This window comes from Protopterus annectens, chromosome 8.part0, assembly GCF_019279795.1.
Source record: "Protopterus annectens isolate FY-2018-M chromosome 8.part0, PAN1.0, whole genome shotgun sequence".
NCBI lineage: Eukaryota > Metazoa > Chordata > Ceratodontiformes > Protopteridae > Protopterus > Protopterus annectens.
Window position 1 is genome coordinate 590,899,008 of NC_056741.1, and position 14,448 is coordinate 590,913,455.

Genomic DNA, 14,448 nt, shown 5'->3' on the forward strand with positions numbered 1-14,448 from the left:
TTGAATCTGGTGTTTCTGGTGCTGTTTGTCTTGTGGCTATGCAAGGGATCCATCGGAGCTGGATCAAAGGATGCCTTATAAGCTAGATATTAATCATATCTCAGTAACCTGTAGGAGACTCAGTACATAAATAGGACCTTAAGGTGATCTCTGTAGGACAGGGTATTCATACCTAGGATTCTCCTGGTCAGGAACCTTGACTGTGTTTCAACTCTTGCAAGTTTCTGGTTAGATACATGCCAAAGGGGGCATTGTACTCCATGATGGATCTGATAAGGGCTGAATAGAGTGGTACTGTTGCTTCCTTGGACTTGGATGCCATACCCTTGCTTATGAGTTTGGTGACTTAGTTTAATTTTCTTACTATCTTGGCTAAGTGGTCAAATGCCAGATTGCTGTCTATATATGTTCCCAAAACTCTTATGGGTGTTTTATTGATGAAGTAATTAACTTGGATGGATGCTTTCCCAAGGGGCACTGTAACACATTTCTTTGCATAGAGTTTTAATCTGTGGCTTTTGTACCAGTCGTAGGATGTTGGTGTCATGGGTGGAAATCTATGATAGCTCCCAATGTACTGTCATCTGTGAACTTGGTGAGACAGAGGTCTTTGACAATAGCCTTGATTTTTAAGAAGTAGATGCCAAACAAGAGTGGGCCTAATGCAGACCCTTGGATTACTTCACTGGTGACCAGTCTCTTGGTGGAGGTGGTCTCACCAACCCTGACTTCTTGAGTCCTATATGTGAACCAGCTGGCAATCCAGTGAGTTATGTAGGGATTTATGGTTAGTTCTGAGAGTTGTCAACAAAATCTGCTTGGGGTATTGTATTGAATGTCTTGGCCAACTTAAGATAGGCAGTATGCACCTTTTTACCTCATCCATAGCTATGGTGACTCTCTTATAGAAGTCTGCCAGGTTAAGTAAGCAAGACCTTCCTTTAACAAAGCCAAACTAGGATGGCTCCAGTGTATGTAGGTTTGCCAGTGTCCTTGTTGTTCATTTCCATGATAATTTGTTCCATGGTTTTACATATTACACTTCTCAGACTGGTGGGTCTGCAGTTATTGGGGTCAGTTGATGGTCCGCCCTTATGAAGAGGGATGATGTTGATTGTGGCCCTGCATTCACCTGGCACATTGCCTGTTTTGAGACTGTAGTTGAAAAATGCCTCAAGTAGTCCTGCTAGATTATGTTTCAAGCTGTTTATGAGGCAACTGGGGATATTATCAGGGCCCATTGAAGCAGTGTTTTTGGCCTTAGTGAGCACCTCCAGGACCTGCTCCCTGTTGATAGCTGAGGAGAGTATGCTAGAAGGGATCTTACAAAGGGTAGTGGGGGTAGTTAGGGGTTGAGTTAGTTAACTTTTTCAGCCAGTAGATTTGTAGATTTGCCATGGCCATGGTCAATGAAGGTTGTGCCTTTTGCCACCAGTTCTGCATACTGCTGAGTATTACTTTTAAGGTTCCTGAAATAGCTGAAGAAGGCCTTGTGATTGTCCTTAGCCTGTGAGGCTATCCTGACCACATAACTGGCCGTGTTCGACTTTATTGCAATGAGTTTTGAAAAACTGTCACTTAATAGGATGTCATCTGTTTTAATTTAGTTCCTAACTGTTATGGGTATAAAATAAAGAAGTAAGGAGCATTTCTGTATTGATTGCCTTGGTAACACTCATTTGCTAGAGAATTTGTCAGAGAATATATCTGCAATTTAGATAAATAATGAAATACAAATTTATTTACAATTGTCAGAACCAGAAAAACTGTCATCAACAAATGGGTAAGGAGTTTGGTTCTGAGCAGATTTGGTGTCAATAAAATACTGTATTATCTGTTTCAGAAATGTAGTAAAGCTGGAAGTTTACGGAAAGACAACCAAGAAGACAGTAAAAAAATAAAAAAGAAGTTAAAGACATTCTTTATGTAAGTCACTGTTGCAGTAGTAATTACTCTGAGACTTCTGCCACAGAAGATCCATCATCCAGCCCTTAAGGCTAGGTGGACATTTACCCCGAGGTCAACAATGCAGAGAGACAAGGAAATTCTCCTTCAGAGAACCATGCAAAGAAGCTTCAATAGTTGTTACTCTGTTGTTTAAATTTAATTAATTTAAGTTTCTATATGTGCACATTCTCTCAGATCCTACCCTTCTCCCACAGTGATTCAAAAATAAGGCAGGAGAGTCCAGATGTATTCCTAATGACAACCCTATGGACCAATGAGACTGGATGTTCATCATGTTTCACTGTTGCAGTCCTGACTTGTGGGATTTCCCACTGTGGAAGCCCTTGGCTGGCCAGACTACCAAAGTAAACATCTCTCTCCTCCTAAGACTGGCAGACACCCTACCCTAACGTCAGTACACTTGGGTATAAAGGGAGACAGCTCATGCTATGACATCAGTCTTTTCTTGCCGTCGGAGATGAAGAAATGTTTGTGTGTCAGTTGTCCACACCAGAGTGAAGTCTTCTAAAGATAAGTACTCTATTGAGGAAGTCTTTCCTTGCTTTACCTCATGTCCGATAAGGTTAACAATTGTCTCCGCTGTGGTAAGCAAATTGTCTCCGCTGTGGTAAGCAAATATCACACCAAGACTTTCATACATTGTGTGTCACCTGTCTAGGCCCAGATCATGAAGTCCCTAGCTGCCGTTTTTGTACTCATTTCAGTTCTAGGACTATCAGACGTAGGGCTGAAATCTTAACTGGGCATCTTAGTTTGCCATCTTCTTCACATCGTTAGATGGCATTTGCCAGTCGTCCCAAAGTTAAACTCCCTAAGTGTAAGAAGGGCAAAGAAAAATGATGCAAGCTTAAGGCCTTGGATGACAACCGTTCACCATCTGCCAGTCTCTCAAGGCTCGTTATCACTGAGGAAGGCGAGGCATTTTCACAGCCCGCTTCTGTGACTGAGGTGATGGTGCAGGCCTCTATCAAGACCTTTGCAGAGTCTGACATGCTGTCAGGTTCCTCAACTTCTACACAGGCCATGGCTTTCAGTGCATCGGTCAGGTCCGGAGTTTCTCAGCAGACCTTGTCTTCCAACAAGCAATCTTGTACTGGCAACATTCCTTCAAGGCATCAGCCTGCATCAGTTCTGCTTTACAAAAGAGACTGGTGTCAGGATTGCAGACGTACCTAGGCCCAAGGCCAAAGGTACTTTTAAGAAGGGTTCTGCTGCAAGTCCTATGCCTAGGCCTCCCGTCTCCCACTCAGCAGGTTATCAGCAACACCTGGTCAGCTTAGCTGAGGACTTTATCTCTGTAGTCAGAGCTAGGCAACCCCCTTTGGAGTCTGACACATGGAAAAGGAAGAGTGATCCTACTCCTGAAGTTTTCTTTGAACCTCCTGATTCAGATGAGGATTCTGACAAGGAGGAGTCTGTCTTTGAGATGGGACATTTCCTTGCTTTTTTTGAAGATTTAGATTCTGAGGAGAATCTGGCCTCAGCTTCACCTCCCAAAGACATCACTTTTGGGGAAACATTCCATGCCATGAGGGAACCTTTCCAGTGGGAGGTGCAGGAATACTCTCATTCTAAAAAGAGGGTTAGGGAGTTTGTTGACCTCTTAGAACACAAATCTTTGACTATTCCTCCTGTATTGGAGGTGGTAGAGGATGTTTTTATGGACTCTTCCCTGACTAAATACTCTACTTCCAGTCCCTTAAAAACCAGACAGGTTTTACAAGGTGCTGGAATCATATAAATTGCTCTTCAAAAACCCATCTGCTGGCCCAGAGGTTGTCACTCCAGGTCACAAGGGAGCAAGAGCCAGATCTTCAAAGAACTCTTTACCTACTGACAAAGTAATCAGGGCCCTTGATAGGTTTGGTAAAAAAGTGTACACTTCTGTTACCCTACCCATGAGCCCCTTAACTGCCAGTTTCATATGGTAAAATACCAACAATTTTAGATAAAATGAAGCAAAAGATATCCTCTCTGGAGGGCAAGAACATTACTAAGGAATTGTTGGACCTTTGCCATTCCATCTCCCAGGTGGCTAGACACTCTTTACACTGTGGCTATGATGGTATGGAGGCCTCTAGCCAAGCTGCTGTATCTGACTCTGTCATTAGAAGACATGTCTGGCTTAGGGAACAGACCCTGCCAGACCATGTCAAATCCTAACTTCTAGATGCACCCCATGGATAAGGACTTCCTTTTGGGGCCAAAGACTGAGGCTGTGCTAAAAAAGATGAAGATAAAGGAAAATCTATGCAAACTGTCAAGGACTTCCTGCAGGTTCAGCGCCTAGGTTTAGTAGGAATTTTCCCACTAAACACTGGTCCTTTCCCTCTTATTAAAAAAATGGCCAGAGGAAGCCTTAGAAGGAAAGGCTTCAAAGGCAGCAGAAATCACAAAGGCCGAGGCAGTGGTCCCCCAGACAGGGAGTTCTATGCCACAGGGCAATGGTAGAGAGCAACAATGACTCTTCCTTTCCCCTACTCACCCCCTTCCAGAAAAGATAGGAGGAAGGCTATCCCTGTTCAAAAAAAAAATGATCCTTCATTACTTCAGACAAGTGGGATCTGAAAGTTATCTCAGATGATTACAAGCTCACTTTCAAAGAGCCGATAGTCAGGTTACCCAGATGTTCACAAAATCAAAAAACAGAGGCCCTTTCTCAGATTCACAACCTATGCTCACAGGGCTCAGTGGAAGAAGTACGAGATCATCAAAAAGGCAACAGGTTCTACTCCTGGCTATTCCTGTTTCCCAAAAGGGAAGGCTCTTGGCACCCTATTCTAGACCTGTCCACCCTCAATCAGTCCCTGCTGGTACCAAAATTCAAAATGATGACTCTTCAAAAACGTCTTCCTTTGATAGCCCCTCAGGCCTTAATGGTCACCTTAGACCTAAAAGATGCTTACTTGCACATTTATATAGGGGAATCTTGCAGAAGTTTTCTTCGTTTCAGAGCAGGTACCAGTCACTTTCAATTGTCTGCACTGCCATTTGGCTTGTGTACTGCTCCCAGGCTCTTAACAAAGTGTTTAGCTCCTGTGATTGCCTTCTGCAGAACACAAAGGATCCAGATTTACCCCTATCTAGATGATTGGCTCATTCAAGCCACGAGTTGGTCAAAATTCCTCAAGGATTTGGTATTCACTCAGACTCTCCTCACCTCCTTAGGGTTCACCATAAATATTCACAAATCCAACACAGACCCTTCCACCAGGATACATTTCCTGGCAACTCTTCTGGATTCCTTCCTTTAAAAGGTCTTCCTCCCTCCAGAAAAGGTCTGCTTCTTGACTCAGAACTTCCAATGTATTATGCAGAGATAATACCTCTCAGCCAGGGAATTTCTCAGAGCATTAGGCTGCATGGCATCTTGTATCCTCATGATCCATCAGGCCAGGCTACACATGAGGAAGATCCAGTAGTTCCTCAACATCTGTGGTGCCAGGACTCAGTCCCTGGAGACAAAATTTCAGCTAATCCCTTGTCTCAATGAGGAATATGCATTATGGATGTGGGCATGTCCCCAGAACCTGGGTCTCCCCTTTAGGTTCATCCCTCAGGGCCAAACTTTAATCACAGATGCTTCAGAGATAACCTGGGTGGCTCATTTCCAACACCTTCAATCCCAGGTCAGATGGGAAGATCAGATCAGACAAGCATATAAATTGGAAGGAACTGATGACTGTGCAAAAGGGCCTAGTGGCTTTCAAAGATCAGTGGAAACCAGGGATCCTGCTTGTCAAAACAAACAACACCACAGTCATGTGGCACATAAACAAACAAGGGGGGCACTCACTGTTACCCTCTTTGTTGACTAGTGATGCAGGTCTGGGAGACAGCTCACTCTCTTGGTATGCACCTCATGGCACAATACCTCCCAGGGACTCAAAACACTCTAGCAGATCATGTCAGCAGCAACTTTATGGATCCCCATAAGTGGCATCTCTGCATCAGGAAACGTTTCTCAGCATAGTCCAGAAATGGGGATCCCCACAAATAGACCTTTTTGCCATCAAAGAAAATGCTGAACTGAAAAGATCTGTTCAGGAGCAAACTACTACTGCCTGGAGGACAGATGCTTTCTCCTTCCTTTGGAGCCACCTGTTCCTTTGTGTTTCCTCCCCTGCCTCTTTTTTCAGGGATTCTTCTAAAAAGTCAGGAAAGGCCCAAGGGTCATCCTGATAGTCTCAGACTGTTCCAGGAAGAACTGGTATTCTCTGCTACTAAGTTTAAACAATAAAAATCCATGGCAGTTACCTCAGAGAGTGGACCTTCTGACTAAGGACAAGGAGAGGTTTGTGCATCCCAACCTGCAAACCCTCAAACTCTCAGCTGTGATAATTCCCCAAAGTACTACTCTAAGCACACCCAAAGCAGACAAGTTCAAAATATTCTCAAAGAGGCTAGAAGACCTAGTATTAGGAAGGCATACGCAGCCAAGTGGAAAGGATTCTCCATTTGGTGCCAGCAGCAAGGCCTCAATCCTAACTCAGACAATATCTCTGCCATTAGATTACCTGGCTACCCTGGTGGACAGAGGCCTATCCTTTTCTTCCATCAAAATTCACACTTCTGCCATTTCAGTCCACATTCCTACTCTTCCGCCTATCTTTTCTCACCCCTTGATAAAACAATTCCCTGGGGATGTGGTTCACATCAGACCTCCCAGGAGACAACCCACACCTCCATGGGACCTCAGTTTTATTCTAGAAAAATTGATGCTGCCCCCCTTTGAACCAGCAGCTTCTGATGAATTAAAATTCTTATCTTGGAAGACTGCCCTTTTACTGGCCATCACCTTAACTAGGAGAGTCTCTGAGCTGCAAGCTGTCATGGCAGTGGAACCATTTCATATATTCCACCCAGACAGAGTCACTTAGGACTAATCCATCCTTTATGCCCAGGGTGGTAACAGACACATCCTTGAATCAAGCCATGCACTTGTTCACCTTCTTCCCCAAGCCTCAGAACTCGGGAAGGAATGCTTCACTCCTTGGATGTGCACAGATAGCTTCATTACTGTCTTTACAGAATTAAATCTTTCAGAAATTCAGACCAGTTCTGTGTCCTTTGCCATTGGCTCTGAAGGGAAAACAGTCTCCAAACAGACTTTCTCCAAGTGGATCTCCCACTGTATTTCCTTTTGTTAAAGCCTTCATGGTAAAAAGCCTCCTGAAAATGTAAGGACTCACTCTACTAGAGCCACTTCTTCATCTGTTTCCTTTCTGAAAGGAGTACCTAACAAAGATGTTTTGGAAACTGTAGCAAACACTACCACTTATCAGCCTTCTCCAAGTCTAGAGCAGTTTTTGCCCCTGCCATCTTGCAGGGCATCCTCTCTTCTCCGTAATCTACCTTCCATCCTCATCTCAGCTTTGGGACTCATCCTACAAGTTAGGACTGCAACAGTGAAACATGAAGAACATAGTACAGTTGTGTATACTTACCGTAAATGTAGATGTTCGAGTGTGTTCACTGTTGTAGTCCTGGTTACCCTCCCTTCTTCCCCCTTTTTACCTACAGTAGTAGCCTGCTTCTGTTTTCTTCACTAACCAGAGGACCCCCTGGGTGTTTACCCTGCAGGCCCCTTTTTCTACCTTTGTCCCTTCAGGGGGCTCCTACCTTCTAGGGGCAAGAAAAAACTGATGTCATGGTGTTGGCTGGTTCCCTTTATATTGAAGCGTAGTGATGTCAGGGTAGGACATCCACCAGCCTTAGAAGGAGGGAGACTTTTTTACTCTGGTAGTCAGGCTGGCCAAGGGCTTCCACAGCAGGAAATCCCACAAGTCAGGACTGAAACAGTGAATACAATGGAACATCTGCATTTATGGTAAATGTACTTTACTGTACTTTTTCCCTCTTCAAATGTCCAGAGTAGAATTTCACATTACCTTTGCAATTGACCCTCCTTAAACAGGACAAGGACCCTGATACACCCCAACATGATTCTACAACTCATAAATATTTAATTTCTTTCCCCTCCAGGCATCAGTTCACTGAGGACATGTTGGCTGTTATTAAGGAGGCCACAAATCCTTCCACAAGGAAATCCTGGTTAGTGAAACAGAAGAGAGAGAATCAGGAACCCTTCACACGGTGAATCAGGAACCCTTTACATGGTGTTCTTGATTCTGCAAAGCTGTTCAAATTAAGCCTGTGTATATCTTTCGGAATGAACATCTGTCAGCCATTTCAGTCTGATAGCCGTGGATCCCATCCCATCTCTATAAACTGTACTCACTTCCTTAAGTGAGTTCTGCTTTTGAAACCTCTTAGAAAGTGTGCTACATTCACATGAGACTTGTATTATACACTGGAGAAGCATAAAAGCGCATGCAACCTCCTATTGAGTCTGCTGTCCACCCCCCACCCCCACCCCACCCCCCCAACACCTAGCCTGGAAAACTGATCTGTTACTTGCCATCACCTCAGCTTGAAGAATTTCAGCATTTTATTAATTTTAATTTATTCACACTTTGTTACCCCAGTTAGTCCCAGTAAACCAGTGGCCTCTTTTTAGGGGAGACCTGTGGTGGCATTCATACTGTCTTGGGGAAATTTGGCCAGGATACCAGAGATCTTCTTACACTCTTTTTAATGAGTGCAGTAAGATCTTTTACATCCACCTGAGATACCACCAACTCAGACAGATAGGGCCTCAGTTTAACGTCTCATCTATGTTTCAGGGCGTTATATGCAGAGAACCCTTTGTACTTTTCCACAAAGACAGGGTCAGCCCTAAGACCAACCCTGCAAAAGTAGCAACTCCTTCAACCAACAGCCCAATTACATGTTTTTCTTACCTAGCCCTCAAAACAAGAGAAAAATAGAGAATGCTATATTCCTTAGGTATACACAGGCAATGGAAGTATATAGATAAGACCAAAGACATTGGAACCTCAGGTCATTGTGTCCTTTGCAGCCAGGAAGGAAAAAAGTCTCCAGTATTTACCAGATAAATAGCAATTTTACTAGGGCCAGATGAGATAACATGGCACATGCCTTTTTGTGTATCAAATCACCAGAGCAAACATTTTATCATATCTTGTTAAACCTTCTAAAATATTCCTTCAGTAACCTTCAGTTACCACATGGTATTGTGTCTTCCATTTCATCACAGTAACTGTCTTCCTTTACAAATTTGTAACTGTCTTTCTTTGTAAATTTCCTTATGCAAAACTCATATAATTCTTCTAGCTTTTCAGATAATCTGGCCACTACTTTACTTGAATAATCATAGAATCATTCCATTTGTTGCCCCCTTTCCTTTGAAAGAAGACTAAAGGAATTATTTCTTCTTTTATACCCCAAATCAGAATTATTTCTTCTTTTATACCCCAAATCAAATGGTGCTTTCATCTGAGCAGAAATTTCTAATGATATTGATTTTGCTGCCTCTGCTTGTCTATTATTCACTGCTTTATTACATGCTTTTATGAAAATTGTGTTTTTTTTTCACATTCTGTCTCCATTTTTGGTCTCAATTACTTTATCTTTTACCCAATCCACCATTTATTCCACGGCTCATAAAAAACTTACATTTAAACAATCACGCCAAACTCAGTTTAAGTAAACATTTATTTCTGTCTTCTGTACATGATCTACTCTCATCTTAAAAATGCCCTTTCTTGGAAGCTCAAAATAATGTACATTTTTATTTATTTATTTATCATTTGTTGACCGGGAAAGTCCGACTAGGTTCCACAGAGCTTGTTTTCAGCGGAGGCCCGGGGAGAAATGCTCCAGATGCATGTCTTTAGAATGTGGGAGGAAACCGGAGTACCCGGAGGAAACCCACGTGAACACAGGGAGAACATGCAAACTCCACACAGAAGGCACCCCAGCCGAGAATCGAACCGGAGAACCTCTTGCTGTGAGGTGACAACGTTAACCACTGCACCACTGTGTCGCCCATAATGCACATGTTCTATCTGGATTTACCAAAGGTTTGAAATCGCAAAAAACAAGCCTTCAAAAAGTGTTTTCATTAAAAAATCAGTCAATGTTAGTTGAATATTTGCCTCTAAAATAAGTTGGACCCTTTGAGCCTATACTTATGAAATTAACACCCTGAAATAATTATTTGCCATTTCCAAAATTGCTAAACCAAACCATTTTAAATATACTTGTGAGTCCTAATACTGCAAGTCCCAATGCTTAAAAAAAAAAAAAGCAGTTCCAACAGAGAATACAGTACCTCAACGTAAGACTCGGGTATGTGTTTCCCCTAATTTGTACTTAACAGCTTCACATTTCTGAGGAAATTTATGCTCCTCTGAATTTCAGTAGAGATGGTAGGTTAATGCTTCCTGAATATCATTAAAAATGGTTGAACTTTAAAACCTGGGAAGTGTGTACATGTGAATGTTGTGTGGTAAATAAGAATGAGGAGAGAAATGCCACTGAATCCGAATGTCAGTTGTGGCGTCATCCAGCACACCACTCCTAATTATTTAATGTGTCTTTGGTGGCACAAATTTAGCAAGCTGCCCGATGAAAGAATTTACCTTTTCTCCTATTTCAGTGTAGTACAGCATTGTAATTAGAAAAATAATAATAATGAGGGTCTGGGGGACGTACTACCCTCCACACTCAGAGATGGAAGAGTGTTTGCCCCCTACAAAAGCAGTTGTTATAATTAGTTGTCTTGTAGTCATTGCTTATTGCAGTCATTTTGGACTTTTTTTGCTATTGCTATGAATTTCTTCTTTTTTCTCTTTGAAATGTTTACATTCTGGTGTGTGCAGTTTTTCATTGTTTCGTGTTAAGTAGCCTTTGATACAACTAGATTAGTTTTAGTTTGGTGATGAAATAAATTGCAATGTGTTGTGCAAAGGTATAATATTACTGAAATAGTGACTTATGGATGGCAATGTACACCCTCTTCTGCTATGACAGCTGCACAGAGGATTATAAGTATGTTACTCACATCTGTAATTTGCTAATAATTATCATTTTTTTACAGTAACTCAAGTTCAAAGTCCATCCACTAACTTTGTTCCAGACTGGGGTATTGCATTGCTGGTGCTTGTTGGTGTCATTCTCTTCATCCTTTTAGTTACTGTGGTCTTACTGGTAAGTAGATCGATGCACCTGTACTCCATGTTTCTTTGTGTTTTTGGTGAAAATATGTAATAGTCAAATACAGGTGTACCACACACACACACACACACACACACACACACACACACACACACACACACACACACACACACACACGTGCACACAGAAAGCAAAAAATAAATGTGTCAAATGCAATTGACAAGAGAAGCTTTCCCTCTACATTTTCAATCTAAACTCCAAATTGCAAGCATTTAAAATTAGTTTCATATGGAGCAGTCTCCAGTAAAAACATTTTCTTCCCTTACCCCTGCACCCTTCACATTCCAGATAGCTGTGAGTTTTGAAAAGCAGAAACTTTAAAACATGCTCCATATGTTTCTGCTAGTTTCTCGAGTATCTTAACAGACATTAACTTGACATAGCTAAACATTGTTTACTTAACTAAAAGTCCTAAAGGTACTGCCAACAAAACAACTTTGAAAGAGTACTTTTAAAGAAATCAACAGAAAAATTATATACATGGCATGAAACTAATACATCTCCTCAGTCTGGTCAGAAAGAGTAAAAGAACAATATACTAGGTATGAAACACATGCAGTTCCACTGTCTGACCCCCCCCCCCCCAAAAAATCCAGATATGGCCCATGGTCAAAATGGTAATATCTGCTGTGCATGTGTGGCTAATAGTGAACCATAAAACGTAAAAGATAAAGAAATCCTTCCCCAAGGATATGACTTACACAGAAAGACAGAAAAAATAAAAAGGCAAGTGGAGAAGCCATATTCTACAAAAATACTCTGCAACTCACCCTTTACATCCACACCCTACCTATATTCAATAGTGCTGAAATTTAATTTCACTCCTTAAAGTAAACACATACCAAACCATCTGTATTACTGCCATTTACAAACCACAAGGTGACAATATCCCTACAGCAGGGGACATTCATTACTGGATAATTCACAATATTTCCCTGGAAGATCATGGAGAGAGACTTCAACATTGGTTGGCAAGGAATAAATTATACTTCCTCCTCAAAACCACAAAACTCAACAACAGTAGTAACAGACAATTCACATTAGACTTAACAACATAAGCATGCTTGATACAATCTATGATCAACTTTCAACTTTTGCACCCAGACAACAGTACAGGTTTAACAAAAAAGTGGTATATAGCTAGATATGTAATCAGTCTTCATTTAATAAGGAAACGTTATCACTGACCTTTCACAGTGTTACTGGAATAGGTTAAAAACCATATCCCTAAATGATTCTGTTTCTGTGTTTAATACTATATTTCTCAGTGTCCTGTGGGGTAACCTCAGTAAGAACTAAAAGAATAAAAGCAAATCCAGCACTATAGGCATCAAAGGAAGCCAATAAATGTATGATACAGAGAGAGAAACCCTGGAAAATCTGGGCTATAGGAAAACCCAAAATACCCTCTAGAACTTTAGACATCTCTGTAGCACAGCTAAGTATCAAGCTGATAAAAAAAAGCTTACTATAGCAACCTTCAGCTCAGAAATCAAAAAGCCCTTAAGGAATTCTGGACCTCAGTAAAAAACCTCATTTAACCTGGACACACCACCAAACCTCTCCACCCACAGGCAGTAACAATGACAACATTGCCACACAATTTAGTACACATTTTATACAAACAGTTCTTTCCTTACTAAAAAGACAATTACTCATCACATATATCTATCCAGATCTATGGCATAGCATTGAGAGCACAAATGTTCGAGTGCCAAAATATCGAACTGACAAGATTGAACGTCACAGTACTGAAACGTAAAAATTTAAACATCTTTTATGCCTGGGGCAAGCACCTGTACACCGACAGACACCGATATATATATATATATATATATATATATATATATATATATATATATATATAGATATATATATAGATATATATATATATATATATATATATATATATATATATATATACACACACATGTATGTATGTATATATATATATATATATATATATATATATATATACCAATTCTGACATTGCATTACAGTGGAGAAAGGACAAAACCCCAAATCTCCTTCATGTTTCATTGTTGCAGTCCTGATTTGTAGGATTTCCTGCTGTGGAAGGCCTTTGCTGGCCCGACTACCAGAGTAAAAGTCTCCCTCCTCATAAGGCTAGCAGATGTTCTACCCTGATGTCTGTATACTTGGGTATAAAGGGAGCCAGCCAACACCATGACATCAGTCTTTTCTTGCCGTCAGAGCCCAAAGTGGTGTTTCAGTGCATCAGTCAGTCCACACCAGAGAGAAGTCTTCTAAAGCTAAGTACCCCATTGGAGAACTCTTTTTTTTCTTGCTTTAACTCATGTTAGATAAGGGTAACAATTGTCTCCACTGTGGAAAACAAATCCTACACCTAGACTTTCATATGTTGTGTGTCTCCTGTCTGGACCAGGATCACAACGTCCCTAGTTGCCATTTTTACTCCCATTTCAATTCTAGGACTATCAGGCTAGGCGTCTTAATCTGCCATTTTCTTTGTAATGGTCAATGGCATCCTTTGCTTGTCTCAAGCTTGAGCTCCCTAAACATTAGAAGGACAAGGAAAACAGACCCAAGCTTTGCGCCTTGGACAAAACAGACCCAAGCTTTGGGCCTCAGACAACAACCATTCACCATCCACCAGTCTACCAAAGCTTGTTATCACTGAGGAAGGTGAGGTGCTTTCACAGCCCCCTTCTGAAACCCAGGTGGTGGTGCAGGTCCCTGTTGAAATCTGTAAGGATTCCAATATGCTGTTGGGTCCCCCAACTTCTGCACAGGCCTTGACTTTCAGTTTGTCAGTTGGGTCTGGATTCACTCAGCATACATTGGCTCCTAACAAGCAATGTTGTAACAGCGATGTTCCTTTAAGGCATCAGCCTGCATCAGTTCTGCTTTACAAAGGGACTTGTTTCAGCATTGCGGATGTACCTAGGCCCAAGTCCAAAGCTACTTCTAAGAAGGGTTCCACCTCAGGTCCTATTCCTAGGCCTGCCAGCTGCCATGTACTAAGGTATCAGCAAGACCTGGTCAGGTTAGCTGAGGACCTTATCTCCTTAACTAGAGCTAGGCAACCCTCTCTGGAGTCTTTCCCAGGGAAAAGGAAGAGGGATCCTACCCCTGATGTTTTCTCTGAACCTCCTAAATCAGGTAAGGATTCTGACCAGGAGAGGTCTGTCTTTGAGGTGGGACCCTACTTTACGTCCTTTGAGGATTCAGATTCTGAGGAGAATCTACCATCAGCCTCACCTCCTGAAAACATCACTTTTTGGGGGGAACACTCCATGCCATGAGGGAAGAGATGTTCTTCGTGCTTCACTGTTGCAGTCATTATATTTGAGTTGTCTGCCTGCAAGTAGCCCTCAGCTGGCCTGAATATCAAAG

General features: G+C 41.7%; 1 protein-coding gene across 2 annotated transcripts in view; it reads left to right on the forward strand.

Moving 5' to 3' along the window:
* LOC122808941 (mucin-1-like) overlaps positions 1–14,448 on the forward strand; it is a 626,079-nt gene that overhangs the window by 383,643 nt on the left and 227,988 nt on the right. For both annotated transcript variants that reach the window (XM_044080094.1, XM_044080093.1), the window contains exon 5: positions 10,934–11,043. In XM_044080094.1, coding sequence (XP_043936029.1) covers positions 10,934–11,043 — 110 coding nt within the window. The remainder of the gene's footprint in view (positions 1–10,933; positions 11,044–14,448) is intronic.